The following is a 14,571-nucleotide window of genomic DNA, read 5'->3' as shown; positions in this document are numbered from 1 at the left end:
GTCAATTTTTAGTCACTGGTGCCATGGGGAGGGGATGATGGCTCTGAAACCTGTAATGGAGAATGCGGGATAGGCCTTTGAGGGGACAAATCAAAGTTTTGTCAAGTTCTTCTCACCGAGACAACCAGTTGACTTCCCAGTGCTTCAAGCTTTCTTCCCTTTAAAAACAGAGGCAAGAGTTGGTGACCTGCAACCGATTAATCACAAACTAAAGTGTTTAGACACAGGGAAACTGTCTTAGGCTGATGTAGACTGGAAAAACAAACAGCAAAAGAAGTACAAAAACAAGAAAGTCGCCCATTTTTCAAACTTTGGCTGCAGTACAAACACGTTATTTTTACCCCCTCAGCCCTCGCGCTAGCCACTTTCCCTCGAGAGAGCGACTGAAGAACTTTGATCACTTGTGGGGTTGATATGACCTACAATTAAATGCAAACTGTAGTCACTTGTCAAACTCTGGTGCCGCGAAGTTTCAAATTTAATCAACACGGCTGCATTTTTGGCATGTCAGACAAAATTATGACGCTAGCTTGCAAATAAATATATACAGTGCATTCGGAAAGTATTCAGACCCCTTGACATTTTCCACATTTTGTTACGTTTCAGCCTTATTCTAAAAATGATTAAATTGTTTTTTTCCCCTCATCAATCTACACACAATATCCCATAATGACAAAGCAAAAACAGGTTTTTAGAAATGTTGGCACAATTTTTTTAATTTAAATACATACGGAAATATCACATTTACATAAGTATTCAGACCCTTTACTCAGTAGTTTGTTAAAGCCTTTGGCAGCGATTACAGCCTTGAGTCTTCTTAGGTATGACGCTACAAGCTTGGCACACCTGTATTTGGGGAGTTTCTCCCATTCTTCTCTGCAGGATGGATGGGGAGCGTCGCTGCACAGCTATTTTCAGGTCTCTCCAGAGATGTTTGATCGGGTTCAAGTCCGGGCTCTGGCTGGGCCACTCAAGGACATTCAGAGACATGTCCCGAAGCCACTCCTGCGTTGTCTTGGCTGTGTGCTTAGGGTTATTGTCCTGTTGGAAGGTGAACCTTCGCCCCCAGTCTGAGGTCCTGAGCGCTCTGGAGCAGGTTTTCATCAAGGATCTCTCTGTAATTTTCTCCGTTCATCTTTCCCTCGATCCTGACTAGTCTGAAAAACATCCCCACAGCATGATGCTGCCACCACCATGCTTCACCGTAGGGATGGTGCCAGGTTTCCTCCAGACGTGACGCTTGGCATTCAGGCCAAAGAGTTCAATCTTGGTTTCATCAGACCAAAGAATCTTGTTTCTCATGGTCAGAGTCCTTTAGGTGTCTTTTGGCAAACTCCAAGCGGGCTGTCATGTGCCTTTTACTGAGGAGTGGCTTCTGTCTGGTCACTCTACCATAAAGGCCTGATTGGTGGAGTGCTGCAGAGATGGTTGTCCTTCTGGAAGAAAGGTTTTGGTACCCTTCCCCAGATCTGTGCCTCGACACAATCCTGTCTCGGAGCTCTGCGGACAATTCCTTCGACGTCATGGCTTGGTTTTTGCTCTGACATGCACTGTCAACTGTGGGACCTTATATAGACAGGCGTGTGCCTTTCCAAATCATGTCCAATCAATTGAATTTACCACAGGTTGACTCCAATCAAGTTGTAGAAACATCTCAAGGATGATCAATGGAAACAGGATGCACCTGAGCTCAATTTCGAGTCTCATAGCAAAGGGTCTGAATACTTATTTGAATAAGGTATTTATGTTTTTTTATTTTTAATAAATGTGAAAAAACGTCAAAAAAATTATAATCTGTTTTCGCTTCGTCATTATGGGGTATTGTGTGTAGATTGATGAGGACATTTTTTATTTAATACATTTTAGAATAAGGCTGTAACGTAACAAAATGTGGAAAAGGTCAAGGGGTTTGAAAACTTTCCGAATGCACTGTATAGATTACATTGATTTTAGCGTTGGCAAATTGGATCGTAGTGAGGAGCATATAAAACATAGCTAGCTTTATAAACATATTTTGGGGAATTCTGAAAATTATTGGAATTAATGACTAAACTATAAATCTTGCTTGCCAGCTATGGGTAGCTAGCTACCTGACAGCAGCGCTAGCTAGCTACGTTAGCTACCTAGGTACATTAATAGCTTTAGGTTGGTTGTTTTTAAGGTCAACTTCAAGATTTCCACCAAGGACGTTGCCTCTCCGATCATCACTCTCCCTCGCTTGGGCAAGGGACATTTAAGGTACACTAGGATGTGACGATGTAAAACCTCGTTTAAGGCCTGAGGGTTTAGGGTCGAGGGCTGTCTACTTTGAGTTTGGACTTCAGCCTTTGTGTAATCCTGCCGAAGCGGAGTTGACATGCAAGCGTGCTGGGATGGAAAGAACAGCTGGTTGCAGTAATAGGGGCTATCAAACTGGAGTATGATAGATTGTGCAAACCCGCAGAGCAATACAGTTTAATATAGCATATAGCATGTCCTAATAAAACTGTGCTCTTGAATAAAAGCACAATAATGAGCTTAAGATACAGTCCACTAAGTAAGCTCTTTCGAAGGATATCTTTAGAGACCACACAAACTACTGCATAAAAAAGATGCTCTAAGGGAGTGAACGTTATTTATAATAAGGGGTTACATGTAGAAAATCAGACCTCTCTAAAATGAAAATGGATGGCCCTCCCTTCAGAAAAATATATTTTACCTAAACCCTCCCTGAACACTTGAAAAAAAACAAGTGATCCTCCACTATACCCAAAATAATCATTAAAACAAAGTAGATAGCAGACAACTTCTTGGACAGACCAGAGCCTTAGATTAGCAGTTTTAGAAACTGAATGTACTTCATCCTGTAAGCATTACATGGCAATGCCGGAATTTTTATAGAGCACAGGGCTGCGGGCCAGAAGGTTGAGCGTTCACAGACCACCGTGGACAAGAGTAGAGGTGGAAAGATCTCCTTTATAGTAAAAGCATTGTATGAATCTATCATCGTATTTAAAGGTCAGAGAAAAATTAACATTTTATAAAAATGTCATGCAATTCTACGTCATTTTACGTATTAGCAGAATCTTTTTTAAATGACAAATTACCAAAATGACAGGCTAAGAATGGACAGAATGGCCCATGTTCTGAATTCTGTCGCTGTACATTTCAAAAGTGCTGAACAAATAGTTACATTGACTACGTCCGTCCTAGCTTGCTCATTCATGTCTTAATCGAAATTACAGATTGCCTCTTATCCGCTCGTCGTCCCCTTATGCCATAGTTTGTACATCTCAATTGTCAGTAGAAACCACATTTGTTTAATCAAGTCAGCCATAAACAGTTTTTTTTATGGCAGTAAATGAGGCTGAATGAACTATTTCGCTGCCAGACAAGGCTCCGCTGATAGCCAGGTGTAGCAGTGGTAAGGTGTTGGGACTGCTGTTGGGACTCTGCTGTTGGGACAGCTTTATGTAGGCCCTAACAGTTTGTGGGCACCGTTTGTCACTGTTATAGTGCAATTAATGTATTGTTAGTGTTGTGTTGTGGCTTTGCTGGCGTGCATCTAATTACAAATACAATATTTATTTATTTTGCTCCACGAAGATTTACATGCTAAAATCGGCACTGGGCAGGAGTATGGGGAAACGTTAGTTACAGCATGGTGAGGGTGAATTAAATTATTCAACATCTTGCTAGCTAGCTAGCTAGCAACATTAGCGAAGCCAGCTGCAGTCACATATTGGCTACCTAGCAACATGACATCATTTCTAATTTCTGAAAGCAGTGGAAACGCAATTTGAGCTAGCCCACCAAGGCCAGCCCAACTTGGGTTGACTTTAAAGTACCAACGGGGCTCTTCTTGTTAGTAAAGTCTAATTAAAATGAAGACAGAAATGAATTATGCCTACTCGAATTAGCCTACTTTCAGCACCATGAGCTGTCCATTTCCGATTGATTGTGCCGCAGCTGCTGCTTCAAGTTTCAGCACCACAATGGAAGTTACTCGAATCTGGCTGATTGTGAGGAGAATAACTCTGATAAATACATAATGGGCAAAAAAACATATTGTTTTGAATAAAATATTGTTTTGAATAAAATCTATTCTAGTAGTAGCAAGCTATCAAAGTTGACCTCCAGTACTCCTCCTCATCTTCCACCTCTCCTTCTTAACCTGAACAGAACATAGGCTATAAGCTAGTCCGTGTGCAAGATAGTGAATTTTATGGACTAAGCCTAATAAAATAAAATAAATCTTAAGAAGCCTTCGACTCTCCTCCTGAACTGTAACCGTAGGCCATTGGTTAGGCAGCACACAAAAACGTTTTTGATCAGCAAGAGCAGAGAGGCCGGGGCTCAGGGTTGGAATGTCCATTGCAGTGTGTAATGCAGCCTAGTTTTATTTACACCATCCCAGCAGCTATCTTAGAAATACAACTGCACTTCTCCGAGCATGCACTTCGTAGCCTATAGCCTATAGGCTATGGTAATTTGATTGAGACCACACTAAATAGCCTATAGGCGCACTTAATATTCCGCACTCAGCAGAGAATCAGAGATGACTTGCGGCATCGGGCACACATTGATATACAGTATAGCCTAATAAGCAACTACTTCTAAAACACTGAGAAATATTGACATTTCATCAATTACAAATTACATGACCCTCCCTTGGACTAGATTTAAAACAAAACTAAACCCTCCTCTTGACTGAAATTGAAAAAGCATGACCCTCCCCTGGACTTGATTTAAAAAAAAAAACTAAACCCTCCTCTTGACTGAAATTTTAAAAGCATGACCCTCCCCCATTTTCCTCCAGGTAACCATTCTGTACATTTCTATCCATTCCTTACTGTGATTATACAGTACAAGGGAAAACTTTCAAATGGGCCTAATGTATTCCCCATGCTTTTCTATCGGAATTCCCTTTTGGAAAGTGTTCCAAGAAGCAATTCCCTTCCACATATAATTGTATCTGTTCCACAAAACCATATCTGTATATAACCTTGGACATTACGAAAAGTGGAGACCTTGCAAAATCAAGGCATACACTGAGACATCTCTGTCATGACGCTTCCCAATAGATATGAGTGGAAGGTGAAAGGTCACAGAGGGTGACAGTGCCAATAGGGTGGGGGGGGGGGGGGCACTTACAGCTCGCTGGCAGTGGATGAGTTCCTCGAGGGGGCCTTGGGTGAGAGGTCAAAGTCCGAGTCGGAGCGGTAGAGGAAGGACTCGCGGCGCTGGCTGTGGTAGTTGGCCTGGAGCACCAGGCCGGAACCAGGACTGGTCTGGGGGTCCAGGGGGCTGCGACCCACCGACAATCCATTCTCAGCATCAAAACTATGGGGAGAGAGAAAGAGGGAGAGAGCAGATGAGAAAACAATTCACTGTTTCAAACTTGTAGCCTAAACCAAAGCTCCAACTCGACAATAAATATCTAAGAACTGTTCAAATTACAGTAAATATGAATTTCACATACAACACCCTAAGGGTATCACCCTTTAATGAGAGTGAAGAGAGTATAGCGAAGAGTACCCTGAGATGGAGAGGGATGGAGAATATGCCACAGTGGATCTCCACACGTATCATGATTTAGCGTCTTTCAATGAAAGCTGCTTATTATCGTCATCATCATGATTTATAATTGTAATAATCATGCTCCAAAAAATCATCCACGTCACAAATTATGCTCCGTCACTTAATAAATGGAACACACCTTGTGCACACACACACACACACATACAGAGAGATAGTTACAGCACAATGCACAACCGATTTTAATAATTCGCAACAAGGCACTTTTCTTTGAGACTGACGTCAAGTCAGACATCACCAACGGGACAAAGGATTCAAACACCTCCTTTCCCCCCTCTAAACAAATTGAGTGCATTTGAGAAGCCCAAACTAAAAATATCAATGGCGTCAATCATCGGACAAACCCTCCATATGAAGGAAAAAAACGAGTGGTGAAGAGGGTGAAAAAAAACGTATCATAATACATTGTGGAGTTGACTACGTCAGAACAGTGTTTCTGAATGGTGTTGGCTGGTCAGACCATGGGAACTGGCTGTTTAATGACGAGGGTCAGCCTGAGGCACCTGCTGCACAGATTCACAGATCTATAAACCATCTTTAAGGCCATTCAAATGGATATGAACGGAATCATTTACACTAAGATTAGTGCTGCTCTGCACCGCCTAGCCCAGGCTGACATGCGTGAACAGTTCTCTTTGATAATAATGCATCTCACTAGCCTAAAGGGGCTTACTCTCCTCGGGAACCCACTGCAAGGTCATGATGATGTAGGAGTCGAGGGGGAGAGATGGTCCGTCTCCGGCCAAATAAAGGCATTTCTCATTCTCTGTGCAGTTCCACCTTGATCCACATCCACATTCCGACAACCTCCGCCAACATCCAAGCTTAGCTCCACTTGGTATGCAGGTTCTGATGAACTCCAGAGCCTAAATCAGCGCTTTAGCAAACAACCATTGCAGTAACTGTGGCGGTTTTTGGACAGAAATTGGATTTAGCTTGAGCCCTTTGAAAAGAAATAGTGCAAAGTGATATGAAAAAATAAAACCCTCATGCTAAAACAGTTATGGAATATGGAATTGAAACTAACCGAGCCAGAACTGTCCCACTAAGCTATATGGAATTGTTTTAAGAAGGTCATACCAAGGATAATTTAGCTATTTGATTTTGTATTTTAAGACCCCTTGAAGTATCAACATTTTTGTATTTTTTATCATTAGATGAAATAAATATTTTGGGTCTTTCTGCTATTAGCCCATACAAACGCATTGAATAACAGATTCATTACATGGAACAACAGATAGTTGTCCTAAATTAAAAAATGTAAAACTAAAGTCTTAGTCAAATCCAATACAACACAACACAGAGTGAAACTCTCTGTATTTCCAAGTGTGGTGGTGGCAGCATCAGGTTATGGGTAGGCCTGTGCTTGTCACGGGCAGGGACTGAGGAGTTTCTTAGGATCAAAATAAATATGAAAAGAGCAAAGTCCAGGTAAAACATTTGAAGAAAACCAGACTCAGTCTTCTGAAAACCTAACCCTAGGATAGAGTTGTATTTTTCAGCAGGACAAATACTAAATGTTTAATGCCAAAGACACACCAGAATTAAAAAGCAATTTTGCACTGACCAAAAAGTGTAAAGGTTTCATATCACGATATTTAGATTTGAAATATTTTGGACATCAGAGCAACCTTGAGGGAATCTTATTTGAGTCAGAAAAGGATGTTCATATGATAGGTGAGATATACAAAACATTGCAGAGAGCCTATCTAACTGACAATCTCTATGAAAAAAATATAAACTATTGGAACCAAGACTTAAGAAGAACTGATGTTGGCACAAGATGGAGGGAATGTTGGAGCATATTAAACTAACACAATTACAGTTAACGAAAATGTACAAATATAATTTATTATACAAGAGACAAAAATCACAAATTCTACAGCAAATGGCAGTCATGTCTTAAGTGTAAAACTAACAATGACTCAATAATCCATGCTTTCTGGGAATGCTATAAAGTCCAACAGTTATGGGCGGAGCTAGAAAGTTGGCTGTCAGAAGTATTACAATGTAAACTTACTTTCAATCCGTCTGTCTGCATATTTCAAAACAGTTCAAATACTTTATATTTTAAACTCATTCTAACTTTTTAAAACCAAACACATGCAAGTCAAATTGTGGGAATTATACCCATGTAGATTTTACCCATGTCAAATCTACAATGTAAGAATGGCTACAATAGGCACTCCAATCATTTCTCCACCCACTTCATTCCCTGGGATGTTGCATGAAGACGCTAGTCTGTTACATTGTGTTATGTAATCGATGCAGAAGCCCCCCTCCATTCATGTGACAGAACAGAGAGAGACAGAATGCACAGAGAGAGACAGAATACACAGAGCGAGACAGAATACACAGAGAGAGACAGAATACACAGAGAGAGACAGAATACACAGAGAGAGACAGAATACACAGAGAGAGACAGAATACACAGAGAGAGACAGAATGCACAGAGAGAGACAGAATACACAGAGAGAGACAGAATACACAGAGAGAGACAGAATACACAGAGAGAGACAGAATACACAGAAAGAGACAGAATACACAGAGAGAGACAGAATACACAGAGAGAGACGGAATACACAGAGAGAGACAGAATACACGGAGAGAGACAGAATACACAGAGAGAGAGACAGAATGCACAGAGAGAGACAGAATACACAGAGAGAGACAGAATACACAGAAAGAGACAGAATACACAGAGAGAGACAGAATACACAGAGCGAGACAGAATACACAGAGAGAGACAGAATACACAGAGAGAGACAGAATACACAGAGAGACAGAATACACAGAGAGAGACAGAATACACAGAGAGAGACAGAATACACAGAGAGAGACAGAATGCACAGAGAGAGACATAATACACAGAGAGAGACAGAATACACAGAGAGAGACAGAATACACAGAGAGAGACAGAATACACAGAAAGAGACAGAATACACAGAGAGAGACAGAATACACAGAGAGAGACGGAATACACAGAGAGAGACAGAATACACGGAGAGAGACAGAATACACAGAGAGAGAGACAGAATGCACAGAGAGAGACAGAATACACAGAGAGAGACAGAATACACAGAAAGAGACAGAATACACAGAGAGAGACAGAATACACAGAGAGAGACAGAATACACAGAGAGAGACAGAATACACAGAGAGAGACGGGTGCGGAAGGGAAGAGTAAGAGCACAGACTGTTAAACGCTGAGACAAGCAGAGAGACATGAAGAGAGAGAGGGAAAGAGAGTGAGATTGAGAGAGTGTGAGAGCGTGAGAGAGAGAGAGGATTCTACATTGGCAAGAATGAGGTGGCATTGCGAGGGGAGCTGTGTGTGTGTGTGTGTGTGAGAGAGAAGGAATGAGAATGTGTTCTAAAGATACCTGTGCCAGTAGCTTGTACTGTCACTCTCCCTCCTCTATCCCTCCTCTATCCCTCCTCCCTAATGGTGCACCTCTCCCTCCTCTATCCCTCCTCCCTAATGGTGCACCTCTCTCTCTCTATCCCTCCTCCCTAATGGTGCACCTCTCTCTCTCTATCCCTCCTCCCTAATGGTGCATCTCTCCCTCCTCTATCCCTCCTCCCTAATGGTGCATCTCTCTCTCCTCTATCCCTCCTCCCTAATGGTGCATCTCTCCCTCCTCTATCCCTCCTCCCTAATGGTGCACCTCTCTCTCTCTATCCCTCCTCCCTAATGGTGCATCTCTCCCTCCTCTATCCCTCCTCCCTAATGGTGCACCTCTCCCTCCTCTATCCCTCCTCCCTAATGGTGCATCTCTCCCTCCTCTATCCCTCCTCCCTAATGGTGCACCTCTCTCTATCCCTCCTCCCTAATGGTGCACCTCTCCCTCCTCTATCCCTCCTCCCTAATGGTGCACCTCTCCCTCCTCTATCCCTCCTCCCTAATGGTGCATCTCTCCTTCCTCTATCCCTCCTCCCTAATGGTGCACCTCTCCCTCCTCTATCCCTCCTCCCTAATGGTGCATCTCTCTCTCTCTATCCCTCCTCCCTAATGGTGCACCTCTCTCTATATCTCCTCCCTAATGGTGCACCTCTCTATATATCTCCTCCCTAATGGTGCACCTCTCTCTCTCTATCCCTCCTCCCTAATGGTGCACCTCTCCCTCCTCTATCCATCCTCCCTAATGGTGCACCTCTCCCTCCTCTATCCCTCCTCCCTAATGGTGCATCTCTCCCTCCTCTATCCCTCCTCTCTAATGGTGCAGCCCATCTGAAATTAGCCCACCCAACTACCTCACCCCTATATTGTTATTTAATTTGCTCTTTTGCACCCCAGTATCTCTATTTGCACATAATCTCTTGCACATCTAGCATTCCAGTGTTAATACTATTGTAATTATTCTGCACTATAGCCTATTTATTGCCTTACCTCCATAACTTGCTACATTTGCACACACTGTATATATATTTTTCTGTTGTATTTCTGACTTTATGTTTTTTTTTTTTACCCCATATGTAACTCTGTGTTGTTTTTGTTGCACTACTTTGCTTTGTCTTGGCCAGGTCGCAGTTGTAAATGAGAACCTGTTCTCAACTGGCTTACCTGGTTAAATAAAGGTGAAATAAAAATTTAAAAAAATCTCTCCCTCCTCTGGCTGATTCCACATGCTCTGACTGCATGGTTGCTGCTGTCTCTGCCTCCGCTCGCTTCTGCCTCTGCTAAAAATAGCCTCTTTGTGCGGGAAATAGAATCAGAGGTTCTAAAAATAGGTTTTTAGGTGGAACAGGTTCCCTCTCTCTCTGTGTCCCCCGCTCCCTCTGCATTGCCGAGGCCAGATTCTTCCCTCCATTCATGAATATTTATGTAGTGTTTCTATTTGAAGCAGATGACAAGCTAAATTTAGTCTCCATAACAAATCTCCGCCCGTCATTCCCTCGCTGCCACTTACAGAGCTTCCACTCAGCGGCCCGGTTCAAAGCCTTCTGAGTGGGCCTTCTGACTTAATCATCAGGTTGGACTTTGTTAACCCTTCACTTGAGTACTACTCTCTAAAAAGAAAAGGTTCCTGGAGTATCCTTTAGGGGTTCTTCAAATTGAAACTGTGGGGGAACCCCTACAAGTTCTTAGAATAACCCTTTGAAAGGGTTCTTCAAAGAACCCCTTTTAATGAATCCTCAAATAACCTTTTTGAATAACCTTTTGGGGTAAATGTTTGAACTACCCCCCCTCCCCTATTATTATTATTAATAATAATAATAACAACAATAACACAATATTTTAGTTGTCAGTGTTTATTAGGATTTTAGCAGCAAAGCAGAATAAAAACATCAAAATATGAAGTAAACTCCCAGCAGAGCCCCAAGTCCAATGGATATATCCTCTGTCGTGTTGATGTTAATGTGTTGATGTTCTCCGTATCCATAGACAGAATGATTTTGCAGTGCATGGTGATCAAACAGGTTTCCTGTTATATTCATCAGAGGTGTATGGAGGGTGAAGTCTGTGAATCCAAAAAATTGTAATTATACAGATGATTAACAAAACATGCACACGACAGTACTCATACCTTGGTTTTTGTGGTAAATGTGAATAAAAAAAACTGTTTTGATAATGGTTTTCATTCACATACCTTGTCCATAATGTAGAGGCCTATGGGATTTTCATTAAAGAGGTAAGGGAGGAGGATGGTACATGTGATCTGCATAACATACCAACACCAATTGACATACCTTTGTATGCCTCCTCCTCTGTATACCTACAGACACAGAAACAAAAGTTCAGTCATCTGCACCCAATACAGCTAGCCTTCAACATATTCTTATAGCAGACATATTCTTACCTCTTTGTTGATTGATATCCATTGAATTGTGTCCATTTTCTGTTTTAGAAAGATTTGCACAAATATGAAAAGATAGATGGTATCATCATAAAACAATATCAATTTAGATCATACAAGACACAAACCTTACCTTAAATTGTGGAGATCTTTACATTTTTCAGTTAAGTGCCTGCACCTGCTGTCCTTTCAAATTCAAATCCAAATGTTTCAGTTGGGCAGTTAGGTTCCTGCAAGAACCCCCACCAACTAATGAGGTTCCTCGATGAACCCCACCTCCTATGGGGTTCTTGGAAGAACCTTTTGGGGGCAATTTTCAGTGCCAAGAACCCTAAGGTTCTTCAAAGAACTTTGAGGATCTTAGAAGAACCCTTGTTGAACCACTAATTTTTTAGAGTGTACACAGTGATAGCGTACTACGGTTCATTTGCGTAGTTGTGTCGTGGAAACCATATTACATTTACATTGTAGTCATTTAGCAGATGCTCTTATCCAGAGCGACTTACAGTTTAGTGAATACATCTTTTTTTTTTTTTTTTTTTTTTTTGGCCCCCCGTGGGAAACGAACCCACAACCCTGGCGTTGCAAACGCCATGCTCTATCAACTGAGCTACATCCCTGCCGGCCATTCCCTCCCCTACCCTGGACGACGCTGGGCCAATTGTGCGCCGCCCATGAGTCTCCCGGTCGCGGCCGGCTGCGACAGAGCCTGGATTCGAACCAGGATCTCTAGTGGCACAGTTAGCACTGCGATGCAGTGCCTTAGACCACTGCGCCACTCAGGAGCACATATTGTGCGAGAGTACACAGTGTTTCCTTAGCGCACTGCTGAGCTAATCTTGTTTGCTAAGTATTGAAAGTAAAAAATCAATTTTGGAAATGTTCAAAGTATGTTGAGATGAAATATGATTGCCGTTACACTTGACACATTGGAAGTGTTGCGTCGGCCAATTTTGGCCATATCAACAAACATGAGTGCAATCTTAGAATTTTGTTTTTGCTATCTAGAACACAAAATGGGTTCTTCGGCTGTCACTATAGGAGAACCCTTTGAAGAACCATGTAATGGTTCCAGGTAGGACACTTTTGGTTCCAGGTAGAACCACTTTGGGTTCCATGTAGGACTCTTTTCACAGAGGGCTCTACATGGAACCCAAAATAGTTCTATCTGCAACCAAAAAGGGTTCTACCTGGACCCAAAAAGGGTTATCCTATGGGGACAGCCGAATAACCCTTTTGGAACGCATTTTTCTAACGTTTCAAATGGTGTTCATACACTTATAGACGCAAGACCACAAGTCTACATGTACAACCTAGGGCTTCTATATGGAGGCGTGACACCATAATGAAATGCTGAATATGTCAGATCTGTATTTGTTTGGTGTTCAGGGTCAAGTTCAGAGCAGAGGAAGCTCCCCTATAGCACCACCATGGCTCTTTGTGCTTCTGGACTTTAAAAAAACAAACAGACGCCATTGTCTTCTCTCATTCACATGCCCACCAGTCACACCCTCACGCACAAACAAACACAAGTGTGTCACGCCCTGACCTTGAGAGCCCTGTTTTTCTCTAGTTGGTTTGGTCAGGGTGTGAATTCTAGATTTTCTATTTCTATGTTGGCCGGGTGTGGTTCCCAATCAGAGGCAGCTGTCGATCGTTGTCTCTGATTGGGGATCATTCTTAGGCAGCCATTTTGCCTACCTTAGTTGTGGGATCTTGTTTTGGCTTGTGGTTGTGCAGCCTGTTGAACTTCACGTTCGTTTGTATTTTGTTTGTTTGATTTGTATTCAGTTAATAAAGGAATATGTACGCATACTACGCTGCACCTTGGTCCGATCCGTCTATCAACGAGCGTGACAGAAGATCCCACCACCAACGGACCAAGCAGCGTGGCCAGGAGGAGCAGACATGCTGGACACAGGTGGGGAAGACATTCTGGACATGGGAGGAGATATTGGCCGATAAGGGACCCTGGGCGAAGGAAGAAGCCCAGGCAGGAAAGGATCAACGGCGACATCGTAGTTCAAGACCGCGAAGGAAGCCCGAGAGGCAGCCCCAAGAAAACATTTTTGGGGGGCACACAGGGTGGTTGGCGCAGCAGCAGGAGGCCCTGAAAGAACTGACTGTGGAGGAAGAGGAGGCCGCTATGATAGAGGCCCTCCAAGACCTGCAGCTCAGCTCTCTGAGAGAGGAGACCACCACCTTCCGGGGGCTGATAGCTAAGAGAGAGATCTTCCTTCAGAGGGAGGCGTTGCATAAGGCCCACAGGGAGAGGGAGTCAGTGGATGCACTGAGAGAGGAGCTGGCCAGGCAACAGGAGGAGCTGAGAGCGGAGTTAACCCTCCAGCAGCAGAGAGCTCAGTCCTTAGAGCAGAGGCTGGCGGAGTCAGGTTTCAGAGTAGAGCCAACTCCCCGCACTCGTTTTAAGGAGCGCAGGACCATTCAGGCACCCTGTTATGCTGTGATACGCACTGTATCTCCAGTGCGCATTCACAGCCCGGTGCGCTTGGTGCCCGCGCCCCGCACTTGCTGGGCTAAAGTGAGCGTCCAGCCAGGACGGGTTGTGCCAGCTCCTCGCACCAAACCAGTGGTGCGTGTCTCCAGTCCGGTACGGCCCGTGCCTGCTCCTCGCACCAAACCTGTGGTGCGTGTCCCTAGCCTGGTACGGCCCATGCCTGCTCCTCGCACCAAACCAATGGAGCGTGTCCCCAGCCCGGTATGGCCCGTGCCTGCTCCTCGCACCAGACCAGTGGTGCGTGTCCCCAGCCCGGTACGGCTCGTGCCTGCTCCTCGCACCAAACCAGTGGTGCGTGTCTCCAGTCCGGTACGGCCCGTGCCTGGTTTGGTCCTCGCACCAGACCAGTGGTGCGTGTCTCCAGCCCGGTACGGCCCATTCCTGCTCCTCGCACCAAACCAGTGGTGCGTGTCTCCAATCCGGTGAGGGCCCGTTCCTGCTCCTCGCACCAAACCAGTGGTGCATGTATCCAGTCCAGCTCCGGTTAGCTGCTCCACGCCAGTGCTGGAGCAGTCCGCTCCACCAGTGTCTAGTCCAGCTCCGGTTATCTGCTCCCTACCAGAGCCGGGGCAGTCTGTTTCACCGGTGCCAAATTCAGCTCCGGTTAGCTGCTCCACTCCTGTGCTGGAGCAGTCCGCTCCACCGGTATCTAGTCCAGCTCCGGTTATCTGCTCTTCCCCC

The 14,571-nt window shown here is 44.0% G+C and overlaps 1 protein-coding gene across 1 annotated transcript; it reads right to left on the bottom strand.

Moving 5' to 3' along the window:
• Positions 1 to 49: 49 nt before the first annotated feature.
• Positions 50 to 5,812, bottom strand: LOC121581687 (cAMP-specific 3',5'-cyclic phosphodiesterase 4D-like). The gene is made up of 3 exons (XM_045224929.1): positions 5,799 to 5,812; positions 5,134 to 5,322; positions 50 to 158 (listed from the first exon to the last, which is right to left on the bottom strand). Exons 1-3 carry the CDS (start codon positions 5,810 to 5,812, stop codon positions 113 to 115), a joined length of 249 nt encoding a protein of 82 aa, XP_045080864.1. The 3' UTR covers positions 50 to 112.
• Positions 5,813 to 14,571: the final 8,759 nt, after the last annotated feature.

This window comes from Coregonus clupeaformis, chromosome 14 (genome assembly GCF_020615455.1).
Source record: "Coregonus clupeaformis isolate EN_2021a chromosome 14, ASM2061545v1, whole genome shotgun sequence".
Taxonomy (NCBI): Eukaryota; Metazoa; Chordata; class Actinopteri; order Salmoniformes; family Salmonidae; genus Coregonus; species Coregonus clupeaformis.
This window is presented reverse-complemented; position numbering and strand designations above follow the sequence as displayed.

What these genes read in the sequence shown, in the direction of transcription:
- LOC121581687 (XM_045224929.1), bottom strand. An exon ending in TCATCCACTGCCAGCGAGCT is followed by an intron (nt 159 to 5,133) that starts GTAAGTGCCCCC and finishes CTGTTTTTAAAG; the next exon opens with GGAAGAAAGCTTGAAGCACT.